Here is a 10,687-nt window from a genome sequence, read left to right as displayed (position 1 = left end):
CCCGCGTCTCCTGCATCGGCAGGCGGACTCTCAAGCACTGCGCCACCAGGGAAGCCCAAGAATTGTGTTCTTAGAAATTCAAATATGTGATAACAAAACCTTTACATAACATTAAAATGTTGAAATGTGTTGTCTTTGGGTATTGTTTTCCCTTTTTTTGTTTCCTGCATTTTCAAAGTTTTTGTGGTGAAACCACAAAAGTTTTTGTGGTGAAACTTTTTAATGGAAAAACAAATTGAAATTGCTTGATAAGTCTTACCACCTTATAGCTAATGACAGCATAGCAAAGATTTAAAGATTAATAATGGGAGAAAGGAGACAGTGGCTTCTTAAATCAGAATCAATTATGGTAGGACATTAATTTCACTTTCAAACACTTCAAATATAATCTTAATTTATGTATCATTTTAGGATCAAGCATTTGGGGAGCTAGAAAAGAATAGTGATAAATTTCTACTTGGAACATCGTCTTCAGAGAACAGTCAGCCTGCTCATCTTCATGAACTGCTATGTTCACTGCAGAAACAGCTGCTGGCATTTTGCCATATCAATAACATTAGTGAGGTATGTGATTCTTTGCCTTTTATGGTCTTTTCTCAGGGACCTTGAAACTCAGATATTTGGGTAAGCCATGATATTTTTCTACCTTGAATCTTCCAAAGTAGTAATTTAGGAACTTTTTTCCTCAGAACTCAAGCAGTGTGGCATTGCTTCATAAACATCTTCAGCTCTTGTTGCCTCATGCCACAGATATTTATTCACGTTCTGCAAATTTGCTCAAAGAAAGTCCTTGGAATGGCAGCGTTGGAGAAAAATTAAGAGGTGTGTTTGGTACTGGGTTTCATATTTAATCAGTGGTTGTAGAGCAAGAGTTCTTGGCCTTTCCAAAGCTTTAAGAGGGCCGGAAACCTCTGAGTGGTAATAGGAATAACGTTGAATCTCCTTTGTTATCGAAGATCCCTTTGATCTTGGTTTTGGGGTGATGGCAACAGTGATTGATCTGATTAATCTTAAAAGACGCTAATTGGTGTGACAGAGGTCTAATTTAAAGGAATTAGATGGTATATACTCAAAAAGATTAATATTAAATGGCATAAAGTGAGATTTTCATCTATTTCTTTACCTTTCTTTAGCATTTACCATCTCTTTCTGTCTTGAAATGCTTTCTTTTCTCTGGTCTTCAGTGTAGTCACAATCCTGTATTTACACATATCTCTTTGACCACTCTTTTTCAGTCTATTCCTGTAAGCTCCTCTTTGGGGGCATGCCCTTTAATGTTCAGGATCTTCTGAATTTTGCCCTCAACCCTCTTTTCTCTGAGAATGATCTTATCTGGTCCTGTTGTCTTTAACCACCATGCGTATGTTGACTCTCATATATGCACCTAGCTTAGAACTCCTTTTTTACACAAGAGCCTTTCTCTCATTACCTACTAGGTGCCTTTTCTTGATTATCCCAAAGATAGGTAAAATTTGATAAGTCTGTCCAAAAGCAACTTATTTCTGAAGTTTCCTTGCTGAACAAAGAAATAAATAAACTGAGAAACTGAGAAAGTAAAACCATTGCTTACTAGACACTTGCATTTTGTTGTTCCACAGGCGTCTAAAATTTAATTTGTTCAAATTGAGCTCATCTCTGAATAGTCTTCTTGCCCCCAAATACAATAAAATATTGACACAGAATTGATTAAAAACCAATACAGATAATTAAAAAAACCAGATGTTTTGAGGTGATTTTAATTTAAAAAAAAGTAAATTTGGTTTAAAAAACATAAAAGACTTCCTACAGTAGAATGTAAGCACCATGAGGGCAGGAATTTTTAGTTCTTTGTTCACAGCTGTACACCTTTCACCTATAATAGTACCTGATATATTGTATGTGCTCAATAAATATTTCTTGAGTAAATCTGAAAATGAGAATAAATTTGTGAATGAGAAATTCGTAATGCATTTTAAGGGAAGCAGCTATAATCCTTTGAATTTGTTGGCACAAGGATATTTGTGCTTTCCCATAAAGTGTCTGTTGGTGACACTTTCTGAAAGTGAGTAAATACTAACCCAACCCTAGCTACCAGAGAGTTATATAATAATTCAACAAAGAGTTCTAGGCAAAAATAGTATTTATTAGTTTTTTTCTTTAAGTTTGTTTGAAACAATTGATGTCTGTTAAATTTCTTACCCTTCATAGATGTGATATACGTCTCAGCTGCAGGCAGTATGCTCTGCCAGATTGTTAACTCCCTACTGTTACTCCCAGTGTCGGTGGCTCGGCCTTTATTGAGTTACCTCCTCGACTTGTTGCCACCTCTTGATTGCCTTAATAGACTCCTGCCAGCGGCCACTCTTTTAGAAGACCAAGAGTTACAGTGGCCTCTTCATGGTAAGTAAAGATAATAAAGGAGCAAATAATGCTCTTGAGAAAAGTTGTTTCTCTTGCATGCATCAGGTAAATCATATCTGACACTTGGTTGTTTAATGTACTCAAAAGATAAAGTTGTTACTGTCTAAGAGCTTATAGTGTGAAGTGGGCAACTGAGATGGGAAAATTTAAGAAAGTTGCTTATATATAAGTGTCACGAATAAAGTCTTTATCCAATCATCAGGCTTGAAATATATTTCATTGATTCCAAGACATGCTTTTCTTCAAATTTTGACATGGCTTAATTTGGATACATCTTACAGTGGATGATGGGAGGCATTGTTTCATAAATCAGTCAACAGCATAATGACACATTTTACAATCAATGAATTGTTTTCTTAAATGCAAACGTTTTTAGTTTTAAATCTCTATTTGACAGTAAAATATTTTGTATTTTGGTTGGATATATAGATAACTGAATGTAAAAGATGGAAATTGGAAACCTGTCTTTCTGTGTTTTTCTTTTTAGGTACTTTATAGGAAATAGCATTTTGATTTTAGATGTAATATGTGAATTCACTCTTAATTTATAAAATGTTGATGATTTTATTCCATTGAATATAGCTTAAAATATCATGTCTAGAAAACATCAATGTATTTTTCCATTGAAGTCTGTTTATCCTAAGGCTATCAAAGGAGTTTCATTACTGAAATCTTAAAAACCTTTCAAGTTTAAAAGAGGTCACATGTTTTATGGAAAGAATCCTGGTCTAAGGCATAAAAAGATTTAGATTTTAGTATTGGCTCTATTTGAACTTGACTGTATGATCTTGGGCAAGTCACTTATAACTTCTTGAAGCCTTGGTTCCTTCTCCTGGAGAGATTGGGATTGGACAGAATACTTTGAGGGTCAGTCTTATATCCCATTGTTCTGTGACTACTGGATTTAGATGAAGTCAAGTGTTAAGGTTACAGCTGTATCAAGATATTGATTAGGCTTTATATGGAGCCATTCCAGGTTTACTCTTGTTTTTCTAAAGCATCTCAGAATTTGCTAAGACTTACTCTATTTGTATTAGGCGAGGAAGGTGTCATTTTATTTTGGATTTTTGCATCTGTGTTCATAACTGATTTTTTCCCATGATTTTCCTTTTTCATGCTATTCTTGTGTCATTTTTATGACCACAATTATACTAACCTCATAACATCAGTTTGGAATCTTCCTTTTTTTCCCTTTTCTCTGAAATAATTTGTGTAATTTAGGAGTTATCTCTTCTTGAAGGTTTATAAGAGTTTATAAAAACTATCTGGCCCTAGTGTTTTTTTAATAGATAGGTTTTTGGCTATTAATTTTCTTTTTTTAGTGGTTATTGTTCTCTTACAGCTTTTTGTTTCTTTTCAAATCCATTTCAGAAATTGATATTTTTTCAGAAAATGTCATTTTGTTGGTTTTCAAATTTATTGACATAAAGTTGTTCATAATATTCACACACAGTTTTTAAAAATCTCTAGTGTATCTGTGGTTATATCCTCTTTTTGTATTTTTAATTTTAAAATGTATGCCATCTTTATTTTCTGGATTAATTTTATTAGAGGTTTGTCCATTTTATTAGTGTTTTCAAATACCCAGTTTTTGAATTTGTTGATTTCTTGTGTTTTTCTTTTATGATTTCATTGATATCTCTTCTTATCTTTATGGCTAGCTGTAGTTTTTTTTTTTTTTTAAGTGAAAAACTTTTAAAAACAAATGTACAATAAGAAAGCATGGGTCTGGATCTTAGTATAGGACAGATCTGAATTCAGGCCTTAAAAGCATTGAACAATACTAAGTGTCATTTTACTAGATCAACTCTTGTTTTGATTTTGGAGGGATGAGCTACCTCAGTTACTCACTCTTAAGGTTGAAATTTGATCTGGATAGTGAAAAGTAGGAATAGAATCAATGGGAGATAATTCTGCCATGTAGTGTTTCACTGTTTATCTCAAAATCAGTAACTTTACAAAGCAGATTTTTATTTGATGGCAAACTTATCTGAATATATTTTAAATTAGCCTACTAAAGGGAATATATACAGAAAGTGTTATAATCTATGTTTTCATTATAAAATTATTTTGCTTCAGTGTCTTGTTGCAGTGCAATATAAATGAAAAAGCTTGAGAATCTTCAACACCAGATAAATTACTAATGATTTTGTTTTCAGGAGGGCCAGAACTGATTGATCCTGCTGGTGTGCCATTACCTCAGCCAGCCCAGTCCTGGGTGTGGCTTGTTGATCTGGAAAGAACAATTGCTCTTCTTATTGGGCAATGTCTTGGTGGCATGCTTCAGGGTTCGCCTGTGTCTCCAGAGGAACAGGACACTGCGTATTGGATGAAAACACCACTTTTTAGTGATGGTGTAGAAATGGATACCCCTCAGTTAGGTAATGTGCTTCTCTGCAGCATTTAGAATATGTGCTTCTGTTTGTACCTCCTTTGGAGATTTCTCTTATTCTGGGTTTGCTGAATAGAGAACTGATAGAAAACAAATGCAACATTTGCAGGGTAGGGGATCCAAGACTGTAACTTGGAGCCCTCAGAAAAACAGTTAAGTCCTGCAGCATCGTATAGTGAAAAGAGCCCCTGAACTAGGGAAATGTAGGTCTGGTTCTACTCTGTTTTTATTTATCACTCATTTTGAGCAAGTCATCTAACTCATAAAAATGGGAAAATGCTTAATTACTTGTGTTCTGGGGCTTGGAGGTTATGAAACTGCTTCATAGAAGGTTACTGACCATGACTTACCAGGGCTCAGGTCATAAACACCTCTCAGTTGTGAGGGCCAATCCCTTCTCCTCCCAGCCTGTCCTCCTTTCAAGCTGATGTTACCTTGTGTGATTCCTTATTTTTTTCCTCCCCATTTATGGTACCTTTGGGGTTTTCTTTCCTGCCTCATCTTCCATTTGTCTACTTTGATGGTAGGCTAGCTCTCAGACTGTCTGAACATGAGAATTTCTCCAGTTCCTGAATAGATGATGTAGTTGTTTTATCTAGGATTGGTCCTTTAATCTCTCTAAACCTCTCATTTCAATCCTTAAAATAATGAGTTAGATTAGGTAGCCCATATGGTCTTATTAGATTTTATTTATTTAATTTTAAGAAATACTTATTTATTTTGGCTGTGCCAGGTCTTAGTTGCAGCACGTGGGATCTTCGTTGTAGCATGCGGACCTCTTAGTTGCGGCACATGGGATCTAGTTCCCTGACCAGGGATCAAACCCGGGCCCCCTGCATTGGGAGCGCAGAGTCTTACCCACTGGACCACCAGGGAAGTCCCTAGATTTTAAATTTATTATTTCTCTGATAAGAGAAAGAGACTCAGAGAGTGTCCAAGAAGCAAAATGTAAGAGCAGTCTCGATCTAAGAGAATCTCAAGAGGAGAAACAAAAAGTAGAAACCATGACAAAAGTCATGGAGATTTCTGCTTTGGGGTTGGAGTGTTGGAGAGTGGGAGTGAGAGATGTTGAAGATTTTCTTCCTTTTCCAAACAGGAGTGTATATTCATTGTTTCATTTATGAACCAAAAAGTGATTCCAGCCATGGCTGATGAATGCTAGACTGGTACTTAGGAATGTTTGTATCAAAAGTAAAATCATGGTTTTTTTCAAGGGGTATTTAACATCATAAAGGTAGTTCCAGTGCTATCAGTGTTTAGCTCTGTGATAGTCCCAAATGTCCTCCTCAGGACAAAAGTATCTTTATCTCTACCTTCCTCATATTTCTGTTATGTGTACTTTACTCAACTGGCCTTTGGTATGAATATAATCAATTTCAGTTTTAATGTTATTTTTCACTTTTTAAATTATAAAATTATGAAACTATTAAAATGTTACATTTTATGTTTAAATACTTGGATATATTGGACCTCCCACAGTGGTTAAGAATCTGCCTGCCAGTGCAGGGGACACCAGTTTGAGCCCTGGTCCAGGAAGATCCCACATGCCACGGAGCAACTAAGCCCATGTGCTACAACTACTGAGCCTGTGCTCTACAGCCCGTGAGCCACAACTACTGAGCCTGCACGCTACAACTACTGAAGCCCACGCGCCTAGAGCCCATGCTCTGCAACAAGCCACCAAACGAGAAGCCCGTGCACCGCAACAAAGAGTAGTCCCCGCTTACCACAACTAGAGAAAGCCCGTGCGCAGCAATGAAGACCCAACACAGCCAAAAATAAATGATAATAATAAAAAACAAAGATAAGCAGTAGCTTCTTAAAAAAATACTTGCATATATTAGGAAGAGGCTCTTGTCTATAAAATTGTAAATATATGATAATTTAGTTATATTGTGGGTTAAATTGACTTTGGGTATTAGCCCAGGAACCTGTCATTTAGAGAAGTGTTTTGTTTTTTAAATGGAAAATGAATTTTTTTTTTTTTGAAGATGTTGGGGGTAGAAGTTTATTAATTAATTTATTTTTGTCTGTGTTGGGTCTTTGTTTCTGTGCGAGGGCTTTCTCTAGTTGTGGCACGCGGGGGCCACTCTTCATCACGGTGCGTGGGCCTCTCACTGTCGCGGCCTCTCTTGTTGCGGAGCACAGGCTCCAGATGCGCAGGCTCAGTAGTTGTGGCTCATGGGCCTAGTTGCTCCGTGGCATGTGGGATCCTCCCAGACCAGGGCTCGAACCCGTGTCCCCTGCATTGGCAGGCAGATTCTCAACCACTGTGCCACCAGGGAAGCGCTGGAAAATGAATTCTTAATGCCAAATGTCCCATTGGAAAGTTAGGAACCACCTGAACAAATGTAAGTTATCAGTTGAGAAATTGTTCAAGTATCAATATCTTTGATCTCCCTTAAATCATACTGAAGTGATTATTTTTCCCTTAAGTCTACAAAAAGAAAAGAAAAATCTTGGCTAGTCTCTTTCTCAGTGGTCCCATGTTTCTCAACAAGGATATCAATCCGTTTTGAGCAAGAAAGTTCTTTGTTACACAAGACCGTGCTGCACGTGTAGGGCCCTGCCTACCAAAATGCCAGAACTCCTCCCTGGAATGTTACATTTAGTCACATAAAGAAAGGGGTGATACTACGCCCAATTGAGAAGCATTAAAGGACTTTACCTTTGTAGCATCTACTTAAAATGGTTTGAAATGTATCATTTCATATGCATTAAGTAAATATGGTAAGCTTTTATTTGTAGCACCAAAATTTACAAAGCTTGAAATTGATAACTTGTGTAATTTATTTTTTAGATAAATGTATGAGTTGCCTATTAGAAGTAGCTCTTTCGGGAAATGAAGAACAGAAGCCTTTTGATTACAAATTGCGGCCTGAAATTGCTATCTACGTAGACTTGGCATTGGGTTGTTCAAAAGAGCCGGCTCGGAGCCTTTGGATCAGCATGCAGGATTATGCTATTAGTAAAGGTAAGATGAAGAGGATAAAGGGGCTAAATATGTAGATAGCTCATAATACCGACTAATATAAGTATAGTATAATATATGTAAATAGAAAATCACAGGGATTACCCTATTACTTTTTTATAGAAAAAGGGACTTTACAATTAACATTTTAAAAAAATAAATTTGTTTTATTTATTTTTATTTTTGGCTGTGTTGTGTCTTCGCTGCTGCCTGTGGGCTTTCTCTAGTGTGGCGAGTGGGGGCCACTCCTCATTGTAGTGCGCGGGCCTCTCACCACGGTGGCTTCTCTTGTCACGGAGCGTGGGCTTCAGCAGTTGTGGCATGCCGGCTCAGTAGCTGTGGCTCGTAGGCTCCAGAGCACAGGCTCAGCAGTGGTGTCACATGGGCCCAGTTGCTCCACGACATGTAGGATCTTCCCAGACCAGGGTTCGAACCCGTGTCACCTTCATTGTCAGGTGGATTCTCAACCATTGCACCACAAGGGAAGTCCTTACAATTAACATTTTAAAAGCAGTTTCTTATTCCTGTTTGTGGAACATTTTGAAGTGCTTGGTATGAAACCCGGTGTATTCTTTTATATATATATATCCCACTTGAAGAAAATCCACTGTGGGAAAATTGAGATTTGTGTGAAAAATAAATCCAGAGGCAGCATTTTACTGAAGGATTCCATGCAGCGTAAATGGATCTAGTATAAGAGTCTGTTTAATGAATCTCTTCCCTTTGTGAGCCCTGGTGAAGAACTGAAATGATGTGTATGTGGAAGTTTGAGCTCTGGGCCTTGGTCATTTTCCTCCTGTGTAAAACACTTGCCCATTTTAGAGTGCTAGTGAAGATACCAGTTTGAAATGAGGTATATCATTAAGTACAGCAGTGAAGTGCTATGCAAGTGTGTAGTGGTATTTCAGTTTCTAATATTACTTGATTAATAAAATTAATTTTATGTACAAGTTTTCAAAGGTTATACCTGATTTCTTTTTAGCTCCCATCCACTTTTAACAATGACTTGGATTGTTCAGAATCACATACCCCTAGTTATCTTTCTCCACATTGCTCTTTCTTTAGTCCCTGCTCCCTTGTGTCTTTGGATTTTCTTCCTTCTGTGATAAAAATGGTAAAAGTAAATACATTTTTACCTTTACTTTGTATAATAAAAATGAGATACATATCATTCAGATCTTTAAAACACCAGTGAGATGATACCTTTGAAAGTTTAATCTCATCCAGTTTGTCATTCATTTATTCATTCTATTGTGGTGACTTTCACCAGTGGTAGAAAAGTATGATAGTGGAGGAGAAAAAAAGCTTACTTTCTAAGTTGTATTTTCTGATATCCTCTTATTTGCATCATTTTATTGGAATGTGTGGTTAGGGTTTTTTTAATAAATTTATTTTTATTTTTATTTTTATTTATTTTTGGCTGCGTTGGGTCTTTGTTGCTGTGCGTGGGCTTTCTCTAGTTGTGGTGAGCGGGGACTACTCTTCATTGCGCGGGCTTCTCATTGCAGTGGCTTCTCTGGTTGTGGAGCACATGCTCTAGGCACGTGGGCTTCAGTAGTTGTGGCACGTGGACTCAGTAGTTGTGGTTCGTGGGCTCTAGAGTGCAGGCTCAGTAGTTGTGGCGCACGGGCCTAGTTGCTCCGCGGCATGTGGGATCTTCCTGGACCAGGGCACGAACCTGTGTCCCCTGTATTGGCAGGTGGATTCTTAACCACTGCGGCACCAGGGAAGCCCAGGTTTTCTTTTATAACACATTATCACTTGTTACTTTTCAGTGAGCACTTGAAAAAACTGGATATAAACATAAAGTGAGTAAAAACTCTTATGGCTCCATTTGTTCAATTGCTTGTACACTATAGCCTAGACTTTATCCCTGAGTAGTGGAAACATTTTGTAGTGCTTGGTATGAAATGACTATAACTTTAGCGAAGGTGTTTTAAAAGAACCTATTATTATGAACATTGCACAGGAGGATAATCCCTGATAAATTAGACATACTGCAAAGGATGTTACTTCAGTTTGCTTTTAAATTGAATATTAGCCTTCTTGAAATGAGGTCGTTGATTTTAAGACATAGCAGTTTTCAGAATAGCAAGCAATCCCTTGGAACAGATGATCTCTCAAGAACCTAGTGTGGAAAATTTTGTGTGTAATACAGACTATCATTTTAAGATTCTGTGTTGGCTGTAAGATTTTCTTAAAATCTTACATGCTTATATTCACTTTTTCACCTGTAAAATAGTTAAGTCTGAACTTAATATTTTACGAAATGACTGGAAAACGAAGCTGTAACATTTTTGTCTTAAGATAGGAGTTTTAAAAAGGAATTAAGAACAGATAAAGTTAACTTGGTGCTTAACATTTTCCAAGGGTGTTTTTTGTTTGGTTTTGTTGTTTTTTTGTTCTTTTTTTAACATCTTTATTGGAGTATAATTGCTTTACAATGGTGTGTTAGTTTCTGCTTTACAACAAAATGAATCAGTTATATATATACATATGTTCCCATATGTCTTCCCTCTTGCGTCTCCCTCCCTCCCACCCTCCAGGCGATCACAAAGCACTGAGCTGATCGCCCTGTGCTATGCGGCTGCTTCCCACTAGCTATATACCCTACGTTTGGTAGTGTATGTATGTCCATGCCTCTCCCTCGCTTTGTCACAGCTTACCCTTCCCCCTCCCCATGTCCTCAAGTCCATTCTCTAGTAGGTCTGTGTCTTTATTCCTGTCTTACCCCTAGGTTCTTCATGACATTTTTTTTCTTAAATTCCATATATATGTGTTAGCATACGGTATTTGTCTCTCTCTTTCTGACTTACTTCACTCTGTATGACAGACTCTAGGTCTATCCACCTCATTACAAATAGCTCAATTTCATTTCTTTTTATGGCTGAGTAATATTCCATTGTATATATGTGCCACATCTT

At 37.0% G+C, this 10,687-nt stretch overlaps 1 protein-coding gene across 1 annotated transcript in view; it reads left to right on the top strand.

Moving 5' to 3' along the window:
- Positions 1–10,687, top strand: part of HERC1 (HECT and RLD domain containing E3 ubiquitin protein ligase family member 1) — a 176,625-nt gene that overhangs the window by 38,656 nt on the left and 127,282 nt on the right. The window contains exons 14-18 of the mRNA XM_007467211.1: positions 412–564; positions 690–822; positions 2,188–2,379; positions 4,560–4,781; positions 7,593–7,766. Coding sequence (XP_007467273.1) covers positions 412–564; positions 690–822; positions 2,188–2,379; positions 4,560–4,781; positions 7,593–7,766 — 874 coding nt within the window. The remainder of the gene's footprint in view (positions 1–411; positions 565–689; positions 823–2,187; positions 2,380–4,559; positions 4,782–7,592; positions 7,767–10,687) is intronic.

This window comes from Lipotes vexillifer, unplaced genomic scaffold (genome assembly GCF_000442215.2).
Source record: "Lipotes vexillifer unplaced genomic scaffold, Lipotes_vexillifer_v1.1 scaffold1654, whole genome shotgun sequence".
Classification (NCBI taxonomy): Eukaryota; Metazoa; Chordata; class Mammalia; order Artiodactyla; family Lipotidae; genus Lipotes; species Lipotes vexillifer.
The sequence above is the reverse complement of the archived record's forward strand: the minus strand, read 5'-3'. Positions and strand labels throughout refer to the sequence as shown.